General features: G+C 43.3%; 1 protein-coding gene across 5 annotated transcripts in view; it reads left to right on the top strand.

Moving 5' to 3' along the window:
• The first annotated feature begins 70 nt into the window (after positions 1-70).
• UNC80 (unc-80 homolog, NALCN channel complex subunit) overlaps positions 71-16,242 on the top strand; it is a 121,856-nt gene continuing 105,684 nt past the window's right edge. For 3 of the 5 annotated variants that reach the window (XM_015634470.3, XM_015634467.3, XM_033516037.1), the window contains exons 1-7: positions 120-550; positions 1,853-1,901; positions 9,591-9,747; positions 10,659-10,957; positions 13,554-13,677; positions 14,720-14,793; positions 15,266-15,405. In XM_015634470.3, coding sequence (XP_015489956.1) covers positions 459-550; positions 1,853-1,901; positions 9,591-9,747; positions 10,659-10,957; positions 13,554-13,677; positions 14,720-14,793; positions 15,266-15,405 — 935 coding nt within the window. In that variant the 5' untranslated portion in view covers positions 120-458. Of the gene's footprint in view, positions 551-1,852; positions 1,902-9,590; positions 9,748-10,658; positions 10,958-13,553; positions 13,678-14,719; positions 14,794-15,265; positions 15,406-16,242 lie in introns of all 5 variants that reach the window. The other 2 variants (XM_033516036.1, XM_015634469.3) reach the window with 2 other exon arrangements.

The following is a 16,242-nucleotide window of genomic DNA, read 5'->3' as shown; positions in this document are numbered from 1 at the left end:
GGATGATGCTCTGCTCGCTGCGGACCGCCGGGGCTTCCCAAGTTTGCGCTGGTGGCCGCGGGGAGGGGCGGCCGCAGCCCTGTTGCTGCGGGGCTCGCTGTTGCTGTTGTTGTGGCTGTTGTTGTCGCTGTTGTGGCTGTTGTTGTCGCTGTTGTCGCCGCTGTGGAGGTGCGGGAAGTTTGGCGGGCGGTGCCGCCGCCGCCCCCGCGCCGGGCAGCGGGAGCTGTCCGCCGAGGGAGGTGCTGAAGGCACGGAGGAAGCTGAAGGACGCGGACATCTTCGCTCCCCCCTAATTTCCTCCCTGCCTTCTGCAGCCATTTTGCACCAGCGGAGTTGAGAGAGGGGGCGGGCGGCGGGGAATGGAGGGGAGGGGGTAAAGAGTTGCGGAGAGCCAGAGGCGGCCATGGGAGATCCCGAGCGGGGCGTCTGCTGAGACTGCAGCAGCTGCCAGCGGCATCATGGTGAAAAGGAAAAGCTCAGAGGGCCAGGAGCAGGAGAGTGGCCGTGGCATCCCTCTGCCCATCCAGACCTTCCTATGGAGGCAAACCAGGTAAGAGCGGGGTACCTGGGATACAGCTGCAACAGGGCACTGGAAGGATGGAGGGGGGTGCGGGCCAGCCGCTGCTGCCCGGTGCCAGGGAGGACGCAGTTATCACTGCAGCTGCAACGTGAAGGCATGAAAAAACCCGGGTTTTATACTCAGCATCGAGCAATTTGTGTGCATCGGGTGAGGGAGGAGGTCTCAAGGCAGCTTAACCTAGTGGCAGTCCCAGGCAGCTTCTTGGTTTGACTTTAAACCATCCATGTCTCTGTTTCTCCGTGTGCCTTTCCCTTGCTCCCTGTCCCGTGTTCCCCATCCCGTCCATCCCCCCCTTCCCCAACCCCCATCCTTTAAAAGAACTCACGGAGCTCTGGTACCAGGAGCAGCATCATCAGTGCTGCACCAGACCTGCAGCTTTCCTTCTGTCTGTGTTTGCAGCCCTCCTGGAAGTGCAATCTATGCTTTGGGAGGCCGGCAGGCAAACAGATACGTCAAAGTCTCACCTTATTTCACAGCAGTGGAGGGTGAGGGGTTGGAGATGTGTGAGGGACCAGCTGAATGTATGGCTGGCGCTTTATGTTCCCTGTGAATCCCGTCAGCCTCCTGTCCTGGCAGGATTCTAAATTGAAAACATTGTGGGGGCAGTGGGGGAGGTTGGAAGATTTGAAGGTTGAAGCTCTAATTTAAGGCCTCAGTCACAAAATCTCCTTATGCCACTGCCAGTGTCCTTCAAAATAAAATAGGAAAAAAAAAACACCACCCTGCAATAAGGTGACCTGATTATTTTTTTTTAATATTTACTCTGATCTCCTTCTGGAGGAGAATGATAGAGGGTGGATGTTCTCTACATACAGCACACAGGCCTGCACTTCACCATAAGCCTTCCTCATCATCAGCTGTGCAGAAAAAAATATTTTACACAGAGCTGGCAAGCTGATTTCTGATTTAGAATAGAGGCAAGGCAAAGTTTAGTAATATTTTACAAATTTTAAACAGAATATGTTGAAAATACTTTCACTGAGATAAAATGGCTGAAAATTGTCTGATGGAAGATTTTATCCCTGAGAACTTGTGGACTGAATTAAATACCTCTTGACATATCAGGGTGGGCACTTTTTCTTCTGGAAAAGATAACAGCATTTATCAGACATCATCAACAGGTATCTGAGCACAGTTTTGGCTTATGTCTTCCTTTACATTGAGTTTCTCAGCCTTTTGACAACTTTCTGAGATGAGAAGAATCCTAAAAATAGCTAAGAAAAATACACATTGATGTACTGGGTCTCTAATGATTCTTCTGCTTTCTTTCAGTGCATTTTTAAGACCTAAACTGGGGAAACAATATGAAGCTTCCTGTGTGGTATGTACACGTGTCTCTTTTTCAAAGCTTGTAAATAACCAATTTTTCACACAAATCAATCTGACTACAGTGGTCAGCAAGATTCTCAGCTTACACCAGAAGAGGATTTAGTCCATTCTGCTTCATTTTTGTGCTTTTATCACATGAAGAATTTGAAATTGTTCCTGTACAGAGAATTTACATATCATGTCCATCTTTAGACACAACAAAAAAAAAGAATTTATTTGGGTATTAGTAATAAGTAATTAATTAGTAACGCTGTAGTAATTAAATAATGACGCAGACAAACTGAGCTTTGATAGTCTGGGTGTAACCTTGCAGTTCATCCTGTGTGGGTGTGCTTTTGCATGAGATTGATGTCATTTCAGTTCGTGATTGCTGAAGGTTTTTCAGGCTTATAATATGGAAAATTTAAGCAATGCTAACAGGCTTTGAACAATTCTTTTACCCCTGTGCAACATGGGAAACACTTCTGCTGGAAATTAGAGGGAGCATATCTTATCAGAATGATTAAGGAGGGGCTGTCATGCAGATACAAATAACTCTTATTTCTAAATGTACTTCAAATAAAGTCTCAAGTTACTGCCAAAAGGGGAGAAAAAGGGAAGACATGAAGCAAGTTCAAATAAGATGGGTATCTAGAGAATTTCAGAATTCTTTGAATGGTTGCTGGTCTTTGGATTACTTAAAGTACATTAGTCAGCTGCAGCCAAACCTGACAGAGTGGAAAAATTTGGTCTGGACGTGTATCTTAATAGTTTAAAGTTCTTAGGTCACTCTAAGCAATTTTCTGACTTCCTTCTCACAAGGCATTAGGCTGGAGAAGCATTATCTGTTGCTGAGTCATTTTCTTCTAAGAAATCCATAAATTTTTCAGAGTTTTTGCTAGATACCAAATAGAGATAGAGGAGTGCTGGCTTAGTGTTTTGGTGAGTAAAATGTTTAATTCTAGCATATGCAACAAAAAGCATCATCACTGGTTCATGCCTACTGGCAGTATCTGGTTGTTGAGAGGCTGGAGAATGGAGTTTGCTGTCTTATGTCCTTTACCAGGCAGGAGCCATGCCTTGGAGCACCTCTAATCTGGGGCTGTGGCTTCATCTGTGGGTTCACAGCTGCTGGGTAAAGGGACAGAGCTTCCTTCTCTGTGCCTTCTCTGTGATGTACCTTCCTGCCTGAAACTTCCTTTGCTTCCTGCTCTGCTGCTGGCAACAGGTCCCTGAGGCCAATTCTAAAGCACTTTTCTTTTGTGAGCACATACCAGAATGTACTACAAAACAAACAAACTACCCCCCAAAACCCCCTAAACTGTGAGACAACATAAATCCCATGCCTCAGCCAAGAGAAAGGGACCTCTGAAAAAAAAAATTTTCTAAAGATCCAATAAATTTCCACTTGTTGGATGAGGAACTTGATTCTTCTCCAGTTCTTAACCTAATCATTAAATTATGGTGGAAAATTTTGAAAGGTGGAGCTTATTTCTGAGGAATTTTTGAGTTATAGCCTGAACTGACACATTTTCTGCCCTCTGCTTCATCCCTTTCCTCTACCTACAGGGCAGGAATATCTGCCCACAGCAACACATTCCACATGATCCAGTGGGGCAGCAGAATGCTGTGTGCCTGGGTGAGACAGGGTTTCTGGAACCTGACAGGTTCCTGACCTGTCTTCTGAAACCTGCTGCTGACCAACACCCCTCTATTGACTAGTGTGCCTAAAAATACAATGCACCTGTTGCATGATTTTGTAATTCTCCAGTCAGAATTGTTGTGGGCATGTCTACAGGCTGTTACCTGTCTGGAAATGTGTATGACACAACATTGTGCAGTATTCTATTATTATTCCTGGCTCTAACCTTGCTGCAGTAGAATTTGTTGCATATTGTGCATGAAGGAAGTAGATGCTGGAGCCTGAGGTGCAGTGAGTGCAGCATCTGCTCTGCAAGAGCATATTGCACTGCTTCTTTGAGCTTTGTTTTATACCACAATACTTGTGGGAAAAAAAAATAACCTGTCCCTTTCATTGCATTGCTCTCTTTACCTGAGCCATCACACTTATTTCAATTGGACTTTAAACTGAAGATAAATACCCTCCCCCATGCATTGTCTTACAACATCTAAATATATTTGTGCCTCTCAATGGATTTGTTGTTCTTCCACCTCCCCATTCTGAAGTTGTCCTACCCTGACATGAGGCCATTCCTAATGAGTCAAAGCAGTAAATGGCCTCACAAGAAAGCATGTGAGTGCTGTACAAACCTAATTTTTTGGATGATGGTAAGGAACTTGAAAATATGCTTAAATTCTCCTGCTCTGGTTTGCATTGGCCATGGAAGAACTCAAATGTTTGCTGAAGGATCCTGAAAATTCAAAGTTTCCCTCTTTTCTGTTTGGTTGTGGCTTTATTTCCTCTAGTTTGGTTTTGGTTTTGGTTTTGGGTTTTTTTGGGTTTTTTAGGTTTTTTTGTTTGTTTGTTTTTGGTTTTGTGGAGTTTTTTGTTTTGTTTGTTTTTGGTTTTATTTGTTTTATAGTTTGTTTTTTGGTTTTGGTTTAGTTCCGTTTTTCCCTTCGCTTGTTTTTGAAAATATAATTATATGTTTTGTTATTATGGATAATTAAATTATAGCTGTATAAAGTTCAGAAAGAGGCCACCTTTATTTTATCCAGCCAGTGGGCGTGGTTGCAGAAAAGTGAATTTCTGTGAGTAAAGTGTTTGCCATCTGTGTTTCACTACTGGTGAATGTTTACACTATTGCTCTGTTCAGTAGACAACGGAGTCTTGGCACCCCTTGTGCTATGAATTCCTAGGTTCCCAGATCTTCCCAGGAACTCTTCCTTGCTCAGTGGACCTGCCCCATACTGAGAAAACTTCCTGCCTGCACTTCAAGCTCTTTCCAGTCAGATTTTAGCTTTCCTCTGGGGTGCAGACTGAGCTATGGAAGGACAGGGCAGTAAGGCCCCCTGCAAGGACAAATTCAAGAAGCACCAACCATTTCTCTGTTTCTGCCATGGCCCTTCTGTACCTGCCCTGGGCTAAGCACTGGGCAATCCTGTAGGGGTATCCTGTAGGGGTATCCTGTAGGGACACTCCCTGGCACTCCTGGGAGGATCTTACAGGAGGTGCTGAGCATCCCAGGTAACCTCTGGGAACCCCTGGCAAGCTCTGGGCACCCTCTGACAACCCCTGGCTGACCTCCTCCTGCCTTATGCAATCCACTGCAGGTACAGCTTCCCTGGTTTCAGAGCAGGGCAAGGTCATGCAGCTCAAGCAAAACTGTTTAGGAAACCATGGCGAAGCCCAGCCAGAATGCTGCTGCAATGGGAACAGAGAGCCTGAGCTTTGGAATGCTCCAGATGCCTAGAGAAGTGTGGGACAGAGCAGCCAGTGACACACAGGCTGATCCTGGTCACAAGGTATTTGGCAGCACCTTTGGTTCTTGGTGGAGATGAAGGTAAAAGGAGAACAGCAGCAGTGGGAAGGCAGCCAGACAAGGCTGGCCACCACTCCCTGTGAAAACATCTGTCACCGCTAGGCTAAAAGGAAAAATGCTTGTGTAAGTGGTCCTGAGGGAGCTGAACACACACACAGCACTGCTGGAAGGGACTGCTTCTCCAGCCAAGGCACTCACTTCCCTCACTGTCCCCTTGGCAGATGTTCTTTATCTGCCTTTGGTGTGTGTGGTGTAGAAGTAGGTAGCTGTTTTCCTAGCCAGGCTGCAGCCCTGAGCCCTGGGGTTGGGGCTCCAGACATACCCATGGCATGGCAGTGTCTGTCTCCTGACCCACTCACAGGGAGCTCATTCAGGCATTCTCATTCAGCCTTCTTATTTAAGCATGGAGCTCCTCTCAGCATGTGTGGGGTTAACATTAGGTCTTCTGCCCCAGTGTCTATATATTCCCTGTAGCAGGTCCTGAAAGAGTAAAGCCACAGCACACCAAAAAGGAGGCTCTCCAGCAGCAACACAGGGCCTTGAGCATCTTGGAACAGCCAGAAGCTACACCTTTATGGAGAGCTCTAGGCAAATTCCACAGGAGCTCTTGTCCAAAGAACTGCATGTTCCTGTTGCTTGTGACAGTTTTCAGTGTGGGGCTTAGTGCCAATTAGTTGGTGTGCTGGCAGTGCAGCCACAGGAGCAGTTTTGTGCAGGGCAGTGCCTGGAGCAGCCATGGACATTCAGTGCTCTCCATACAGCAGCTTTTGTGTCTGAATTTTTCTGGCAACATATGGTGCTTCTGTCTCAGAAGCTTGTGATCACATGAGCTATCCCAGAAGCTGATCTTTGATTGTAGTACAGAAATGTTTAGCTTTCTGCTCAGGCCTGGAAAGAACAGAAGAATCTGGTGGCTAGCCACATAGGGAAATCTTCACAAGGGCTCAGCAGCCCAAAATGTTGTGATAAATACAGGCCTAATCTAAAGACATAATTGCAAACTCCTTAGCTGCCTTTTGAGTTACTGAAGCATGCAGACTGTGGCTCAGAGGTTATAGAAGGCAATTGCTGGGTGTCATGGAGTTACTTTACCTTTAAGAAAAGTTGAAGTTTCTGGGAACTGCCTGGAGTCTTTTCTCCTGACCAATTATCGGTCATTGCTGAGAATTGACAGCAGTTTAGGCCATTGAAAAGTGGGATCAACTTGTGAACCCTACCTTAAAGTGTAAAACGGGAGCTCTCCTGGTTCTCTTTGTTTCCTGGCTGTGAAGAGTGGCGGAGCTCCGGCCTCCCGTTCCCAGCCCAGGCCATGAGGCCGGGCGGGGACAGGGCCGGGCCTGCCGCGTCTCCCGGCCGGGAGATGGGGCCTGCGGGGGGTTTTCTCCGGGCTCGGGCCGGGCCGGGCCGGTTCCTGGCTCGGCTGCAGGGTTTTTGCTGTAACTAAATTCACTAGAAACTGCTGAGTGAAGAAGGAGAGAGACTCTGGGCCTGCAGCGGGCTGGGGCGGTGACTACACTCTCCAGAGCAGCCATGAGGAACTCTCCATCGCAGACGGCTCCAGTTCCTGCACCGGCCGAGGCCACAGAACTACCTACAACAGCCTGGGCAAGATTTTAACTCTGTCATTACCCAGATGAGACTTGTGGATTAATCTTTTATCCAGAGAGGAAAAAAGAGAGTGATCAACATGAAAAGAGACTTTATAAACTACCAGTGACAGGAAAGAAAAGAAGCTTCAGAAAAGGTAGAGAATTAAGAAGATGCTTTAATTTAGCTGAAATATCTTTCTGTTAAAACTATGGAGATGGACAATGAAGTCCTGAAAAGAACTCCTTTAATTCATGATAAAATATCTAGGGAGGAATAAAGTGTTCAAAGTGTAAATTTGAGTAAAAAGTAGAGTAATTATGGTATAGTGAAGTGCTGGGAGATTTGAAGCCTTGAGAGGCAATGAGAAAACTGTTGTCTAGTGAAGCTCACAGAAACAGATGAAGAAGACTTTTTTTGCCTTTGAATAACTCATCCTTAAAAATGCTATCCATAGACTTATGGCCCATACACATCTCAGAGTAATGTGAAAATGGGAGGAATAAACTCTAATAACAGCAGCTCTGAGCAGCTAACGTTAGGGCAAAGGAAAACCATAACAAAAATAGTTTTCTTGTGAGAAACTCCATAAATTAACAGGAAGAAACTTCTGTTTCTCTACAGAGACTGGTGAAAAGACTGTAGCAAGAATTGGGACTGTTTTAACCACCTAAGTTCCAAAGTTTTTGTCTCTGTTGTCGTGTGAACAAGGGAATAGTGGGTAGATAGGGGATGAAAAGGTTTTTCTGGAAGTTTATTCTGGTGCTCTTATTATTGTAGTTTGTCAATAAACTTTCTTTATTCCTTTTAGGTTTTATGCCTGTTTTGCTCCTGTTCTAATCCATATCTCACAGCAAGAAATAAGTAATTTTCTTAGTTATTGGTTTAAAACCATGACACTGGGGAACTTTCTACCTGATGCCATTGAAGTACCCAGGAATGAGACCTTGAATAGAAAGTGTGACTTCTGTCACTCTTCACAGAACAGGGTTGGTGTTCCCAGTGGGTTTTTTATCTCCCCTTGCCCTGCAAAATTAATAACTTTGTCAACTCTCCTAAGTGTGAGCTTGTGGTTTGGCTTTTGTGCTGGAGGTGAGATCATTCAGCTCAATAAGCCTTGGTCAGCACTGGTGTTTGGCAGGCCTTTCAGTGAGCTAATCCAGCTCCCTAACATGGGCAGGAGCTACTTACCTCTGTGCTGACCTTCCTCTTGCCCTGTGTAGAGGCTTGGCTTGGTTGAATGAAGGATTCAGTGAGCCCCAGAGTTTATGGATGAGTGGAAATAGCAGTGTGTGGTTGGAGTAATGACTAAGGAGTGCTCCCTGTCCTCTTTTTATAAAAATAAGTAAAACCTCTTCTTTTTCACAAACTGTGGTGTTTGTAATAATGTACCTCTTGTTCTGTTTCTGGGGATACTTTTCTTCTTTCCCCCCTTTTGTTATGTAGTAATTCCTTGACTGGGATACTTATTCTAAATCTCTGTTGTTTTTATAGTAATGCACTCGCTGTCCTACTGTGATTCCTGACTGGGACAGAATAGTCAGGCTTTATGATGGATGCTCTGCTCCCTGTCCTGTCCAGGCTTTCAAAGCATCAGTATCCCTTCATTTTGCCCCCATTCCTGAACTGATAGGATGGAGTGGCAGGAGGCTGTTTTCCTTTCAGATGCTGTGGCCCCCAGCAGACCCCCATAAGGGTGACTTGAAGCATCCCTTCCCTGGTACACAGCTTATCCATTCCTGGTGCTAAGAAACACACGTTGCTGACAACATGATCCATGGCACATTAATTCTGACTAACCCTCAGGAAGCCAGTGTCTTTTCCATGTATTGCAGCAAATGCCCTCCAATTTCAGCCATTGGTCCATCAGGAAAGTGTATTACATTTTCTGATTGCAGCCTGGTGTTTCTAGCAGGCTGGCAGTGTGACCTGCACACTGATATTGGCTGGCATCTCTGATGGTTATTGTAATTATTTCAGGGTTCAGTCTGCTGGCACAGTCTTTTCTAATGGATAAATATGTGTTTCTGTGCCTCTGTGCTGGGATTCCAGCAGCAGATAGCCTTATTTTGTGTTGCTTCAGGTGGAAATAATGAACTTGCTGCAGCCATCAGCTCTGTAAATGTTCACACAACCATTACATCATAGCTTGACAAAAAATTATGTACACTGATAATTTTTGTGACAGGGTGTGAAAACATTTCCTAAGGCCCATATACCTTTAGTGGTTTGCCCTTTATGTTACACTAAACTGAAAGACCACATGTATTTAAGAATATCCAGTGCTCAGTTCCACAAATACAGGCTTTCCTAGCTCCTGTGACTTCTAACAGGATAACTGGGATGCCCAGCACAACTGTAAGTCAGGATTACTGGCTTTATCCAGCACAGCTGCAAGTCTGCCTTGGTGTCAGCACTTAGTAATACACACATGATACTTGCATCAATTCTCTTATATTGCAGAAAATACATTGTGTGGTTCATTCATTTCTTATTTAAGTATGTCCATATGTCTGGTGGGCTTTAGCTACAGTCTCTATTTTTCAGGACAAATATTATAAAATTTGCTTCATTTATGCAATTAGAGATTAGAGGTTTTAAAAAGAGGATGTTCATGTACTGGAAGGAATGTGCAGAAATAGACACCATGCCTTTTTTCTTTTTCCTTTTAGTCTTTTGAAAGAGTTTTGGTAGAAAACAAGCTTCATGGCCTTTCTCCAGCTCTCTCTGAAGCCATCCAGAGCATTTCTCGCTGGGAACTTGTCCAAGCTGCGCTCCCTCATGTGCTGCACTGCACTGCAACACTGCTCTCCAACAGGAATAAGCTAGGTTAGTGCTCATCTGAGGTTGTTTTCCATTATTGAAACTATCAGTTAAAATATGACAGATTGCTGCTCAGGGTGACAACAAATTCTAAATCCTTAAAATCCTAATTACTTTCTTCTGGGGTTTGCCTTGCTTGATGATTGTCCTTCTCATTTATAGAAGGGTAACCTGTGAAATCTTCCCTGGTGAAATTAGTGGTATGATGGGCTAAGGAGTCAGAGTAGTTCAATAACATTTTTTGCTAGTTATTTCCCAGCTGTAATAGAACTTTAGCAGCCAGCAGGCATGGATTCCTTGAAGGAATATGTATTTTTTACAAGGTATGCTGCAGGGGTCAGTTGCAGCAGGTACTTTTAATAACTTCAGTTTTTGGGGTTTTCTCTTCCTGTTTTTTCTTTTTATTTCGACCAATGCATGTGACTGTCAGCAGAAAGTCAATCAGACAATAGAGAGGCAGATCCAAATCCAACTTACTTTATTTACTTTTGTACCGATTTCAGCAGTGATTTCAGCAGGAATTTGCTTCCTGAGACCTGCCAGTAGGGAACATTAGGAAGAGAGCTTGAGCACCTTGCAGTGCTCACTGGCATTTTCTCCTGTTCAACAAAGTCAAACAGACAAGGCTGTTGAGTTAGTTCCTTTTGGGACCACTCTGTGTCCATGCTGCAGTCCATGCCCTGCAGCTGACACTGCAGAGACTGAACTCCAAATGCTGGGAAATAAACGGAGGCTTCTGATTTAGGGGGTTTCAAATGGAATGACACAGAATGCTGGTGCTTTAAAATTGTAGAATTTTAATTTTCAAATGCTTATGTGGGAGATGTGTGCCCAGCCTCCAGTGCAGCTCTGAAACAATCTCAGCAGTATCATTGATGGGAGCCCTGTGAGATGCTGTGATGTGTTGTTCCATGCAGGACATCAGGATAAGCTTGGAGTAGCTGAAACAAAGCTCCTTCACACCCTTCACTGGATGCTGCTGGAGGCTCCTCAGGACTGCAGCAATGACAGGCTTGGAGGAGACAGAGGCTCTAGCTGGGGAGGGAGCAGTAGTGCCTTTATCCACCAGGCTGAAAACCAAGGATCTCCAGGACATCCCCGGCCCAGCGCCGTGGCTGATGAGGAGGAGAATAACAGAAGGAAGTTCTTCCAGAATTCCATGGCCACAGTAGAGCTATTTGTGTTCCTCTTCGCTCCCCTCGTCCACAGGATCAGGGTAAGTGGTGCACCAATGGGGTTCTTGTGTGGAGACAGTTCTGAGCAGGAAAGGAATGATTCTGCCTTTGTGACTGTAATTTAATTCAGCTTACAGTGCACACTGGATACTGCTGGAAATATTTTACCAAGCTGGCAGAATGCTGCTGCCACTGGGAAGAAATCCTCCCAGTGATGTGAACAATCGCCACAGCATCCAGCAGGCACAAAGACAAAAAAATACAAAGTGAGCCATTTTTAGCCTTTGGGGATAGCATAGATCTGTGGCCCCTGTGAAGTCTCTGGGATCCTGAAAACCTCAGAAAGGATTATCAGCTTTAACTTGCTCCAGTGATTATTAACCCTGCTCAGAAAAGCCTTGCTAGATTTTCAGGGATTCCACCAGGAATGCCACTGGGATTTGTTGTTGTCATTACTAATCATCTTGGATGCTAATTAGCAGGATGGTGTTTTAAACATGGCAGTGGCAAAGGCAATGGAGCATTCCTTTGTTGTGAAGCAGGCTGCAGGCCTCCTGTCTACTGGGGTTCCTCTGTTAATTTTACGCTGAGTGCATCAGCTTTGTTTGCAGAGTGATGTGATGAAAAGGCATTTTCCTCATGCTCGGACTCCTGCCTCTGGGAGGCTGCCATTTAGCCCTTATGTTTCCATCTAAGCCTCAAAAAAGAGTAGGTCCTTGAAAAAAGGACTATAAAGTCATGAAGTGATGGGGCTATCTGTTCTAATCCTGCCTTCTATGCTGCAACAATTGAAGAAGGTAGGAAGGAACAGGAGATAAAGAATAATCTTTTGATTAAGGCAGGTAAAAGCAAGACTGGAGAACTAGATTCTTTCTCTACTTCTGCTACTGAGTCCCTGTACAGTAGTGTTTAATTTATTTAGCCCAAACTTTTTATACTTGCTTACTAGTTCTCTGTAGATTACTGGGACAGGACAAGAAGAAATACTGAATTCTTCCCAGTGCTACACACAAAAATGCAGGCTGCCATTTGAATAAATGGAATGAAAATGTGGGTAGACCTTGGCTATTAGAGAATGGAGTTCCAATCTTTTATATTAATCTTTCTGGCATGTTGTTTTCAAGATGGGGTAAAAGCAGTATCTCAAGTTTACCTTGATAATCTCTGAGATGTCTGGAATACCATGCTGATGAACATTGAAAAGCCGATTAAAACATGCACATTTCTGTCATCAAAATGTAGTGCAGGAAAGGAGATAAATGAGGCATGTGAATGGTTCACTAAGTGAGCTTTGTCCTCTCAATGTCTTGTAAGTCTCAGGGGAAGAGTACTACCTGATCAAATAGCCAAAATAATCCATGGGCTCAAGGAAGATGACACGTTTGCATAGACAGGCCTAAATTATTGAATTCCCAACTTCTGGGAGAATTTGTGTCCTGAGAAAAATGTATTTAAATCAGGCTTTGAGGGATGCATGTAATTCTTTAAGTGCATAACTGTAGGCAGGAGTGTTGGCACGTCACCACAAGCAAGCAGTGCAAAGCGAAAACACAACATCACTGCTACCAGGTCTAAAAGCCTTGAAAGCTGCTATTAGCAAAATCAGTAATTAAAAGCAAGCTTAGTTTAAGCCAAGCTTGTGAGCTGATAATGATGAGAGAGCACTAAGAGAGGGTGGGGAATAGAAGGGCTGCAGATCTACAAGCAGTCAGTTCCTGCCATTCCTTTAGCTCTGTCTGCATCATCCATTCCAGCTGCCAAGGCATCTGGGGATGTCTCAATAGGAGGGTGTTGTTATATATTATAACAAAACTAATAGTATATAATATATGATATGTTATATATATACCACCAAAACCTGCTGTTACCATGTTTGTTTGCTATATGGGAACATCAATGTCTCTTAATGTAGATCTGACATTTGGTCAAGTAAATGGACCTTGATCCTGCAAAGGTTTACTTGTACACTAATTTATATGATTCATTAATTATTAATAATTATTTTATAATTAATTTAATGTCCTAATTTATGTGATTTCAGCTGATTGTATATGTAAAACAGCAATAGCACAAGTGTAAGTAGTACCAGTGTCTCTGTGTATTGACAGAGTTGAGGTACTAACAAGGCTATTGATAACAGTCATGTATACCACTGCTTCATAGTAATCTGTTAAATGTTTCCTCAGTTTCTAAGTAATGCTTTAATATTCAGTGTTCTTATTCTTTTGGGGAAGAAGTTCGAGTCTTAGAGTGTAAATCCTAAAGTTGAGCTTGAATGCTAAATATAAAGTGGCTATGAATAATAAAAGGGATACTTTGTGACAGGAATGGCCCTTTCTATTATAGCTCAATGTCCTGGAAAAAAAATAGAGTTCATTGACTAGAATAGAAATTTCATTTGAAAAAAACCTTTGTATATTTTTGGACTGAAATTTCCCTGTACACCTGGCTAGTAATTTCCCTGTACACCTGTATGGTGTTTTACTAGCCATAGTTGACATGTATAGAGCCTGCTGAGTATTGTCAGTAGCCCTTGAGTTAGCATGTACTGACTGGTATCACTTATTTCTTGTAAGATCTGTGCACCAGAGAAATGTTTGGCTGACTGGAAACAAATTCTGTTTTCTTCTTTTGAAGGAGTCTGACCTGACATTCCGGTTGGCTAGTGGCCTTGTTATTTGGCAGCCAATGTGGGAACACAGGCAGCCTGAAGTTTCTGCCTTCAATGCTCTTGTAAAACCCATCAGGAACATCATTACAGGTCTGTGACTTTGCTGTGGTAATGTAGATCCTGAGATCTGGGGAACCTTCACCTTTGTCTGCCTGATGCTGCCCTTACCTCCTGTAGCCCTCGTACATGAAGAAATATGTTGGTCCTGCAGGAACTGGTCAAACTTTAGAGTGGTTTAAAGTTGTTTCCCCTGAGAGTCAACTGACATTTGCACAATAATTAAATAGGAGATGGGAGAACCATCACAAATGGGAAATTAATAACTTTTCAGTAGAGTTATCATTTCTGTCAGCCTCATATAATTTCTGTTAGCCTTATCTTCCTTAGTTCCTAAGAAGGGTGAAGACAGTATGTCACAACAGTGAGGAAGTATTTCAGCAGGACAGAAATACTAACTGGAATAAAGTCTTTTATGTCTAGGAAGATGCTGCTATCTTAGCATTTTCTCAAACTAGGAAAAAAGAAAGTAAAATCTATTTAAGTTTTCCTTCAAACAACGAATAAAAAAATCTAATAAAGCTGCTTTGCAATATTTGTTTTGCAGTCAGTCTGATTCAAAGTCACATCTGCACAGGATATTTCAACAGGTTTTCAAGACTTGTTATCTTAGTCTGTGATACCCTTGGTGTTTTACAGTATTACAGATCAAACTTTCTGTGTGACATCCATGTATTTCCTGTTCTGAAGGCATTTGGCCAGTTGGAAATCACAATACACTTTGAGTGATCTATCCTAGAAAAGCACCTGAAAATAGGTTCAAATAGGATGAAGAGCTCCAAAGTAAAAGGCACTACTCTGCACAGGAAAACACAATTGATGGTGAATGGATTTAGGATGAAATCTATATTCAAATTTAATTTTAAAGAAGTACAGATTTTCAGTAGGCAGTGCTGTTGACAATGGAAAGAACTGAAAAAAACAAACCCAGTCCTGTTTTCTTTTTATGAAGCTTGCAGCAGATAGATGCTGGTTTTGTTTTGTGGATTATCCTTTTATTATAATACTTTATAACAGGTACATTATAGTGTAGGAGGCATTTCCTGAAATGTCCTGCTTTGACTTCTTTTCTCAGCCAAGAGAAGTTCTCCCACCAATAATCAGAGCATGACTTGTGAATCCCCTAATCTGGACAGCGGACGTACTGAGGTAAATTCTACACTAAGATTTGACAAACTTGAATAAGATGCTGAGGGAAGGGGGGATAAATATTGAAAGAGAACTTGCAGTTACCACCCTAAAGTATTCCATCTCCAGAAATCACAGTTATTCACAGCTCTTCAAGCTAAGGCTATGGGTATGGGGTGTATCTGTCTGGATCTCCTTGGTCTTATCCTTCTTACAGGATGGAAGCCTGATCTTGTTTATGGCAGGAGGGCTGGAGCTTGATTTTAAGGTCCCTTCCATCCCAAATCATTCTCCTGGGTGAGAGACCTGTACAATGTACAGTATATCCTTTGCCTGTACAATGCCTCATATTGAGAAGCCCCAGGCTTGATGTTTTTCCGTGGTATTATGGTATAAGTAAGGTCATGTCTGAGCTCAAATTGCAGTTATAAAACTAACATGGGAGAGAGAAATATGTTTATATACCTATTTTCTTTTTTATAACTATCTGTAGGGACTGCAGGTGGTCTGTGAGACAGCACAGCCAGATCCTGTACCTCCAAAGGCTTCTGTTTCAGCTTGTCATCCTGGAAACTCCTTGGATGGAAGTGTGTCCTCCCAAACCTCCCAGGAGAGAAGTACTGCACATCCCAGGTACAAAGACCTTCAGGTGAAACTTGGGCTCCTGTGATTCAGTGGTGGAGATCACACAAGACCATCTTGAATCCACTTTTGTCTGAACATGCTGAGGGTGCTGGATGTTTGTACCAAATTCTTAATTTAACAAATTGCAGTTCTGGGTGATGAAAAAGATGGCAGCGCTTGTTACTCAATGCTGCTTTCTTCAGAGAAATCTCTAACTGGCCTGTTGTGATATCTTTGGTCTTTCCTAGGATGTTAATTTCTGGTCATTAAAGACACAAAAAATAACCTTCAGGTTCACCCCAGCTAGGCTAGATTCAGCTTCAGGTAACTGGTATATTATCTGGCTTCCTTCTGACCAGATTTTCTTTCCCCCAAGCAAAAAACTTCTGCAAGCCTCTCTCCTTTGCCTTCATTATGCCTCCTTTGCATCCTGCTTCAAGCTGACTTTAGACTACTGACCCAAAAAAGTAGGAACAGACTAACCAAGAAGCACAGCTGTGCAAATGTGTCCAGCTTGTGGCTCAGGCTCTGGTTTCCAGCTTGGCACTAATGAATTCATCTAGATTTGGGCACATAAAGGCAGAACTGAATTTCCAGTAGTGCTGGATTCTCAGTAGTGCCATTGAGTAAATCAAGCTGATGAGTATTTTCAGATATTTTGGAGAGGGAGGGCTAAAATTTCAACATCTCTATGGATTTAGGAGTGCCACTTAAACACCTGAAAACTCTGGCCCTGTTGCTTAACTCTTTTGAGAAATGTCATATCCAAAACACTGCAGTCTTAAGAAATGGCATAATTACAGTGACAGAATTACAGGACAGAGTGATTTTCTGGATATCAGCTAG

The sequence above is a fragment of the Parus major genome, chromosome 7, assembly GCF_001522545.3.
Source record: "Parus major isolate Abel chromosome 7, Parus_major1.1, whole genome shotgun sequence".
Taxonomy (NCBI): domain Eukaryota; kingdom Metazoa; phylum Chordata; class Aves; order Passeriformes; family Paridae; genus Parus; species Parus major.
Note: the sequence above shows the minus strand (reverse complement) of the source record. Positions and strands in the feature narration are given on the sequence as shown.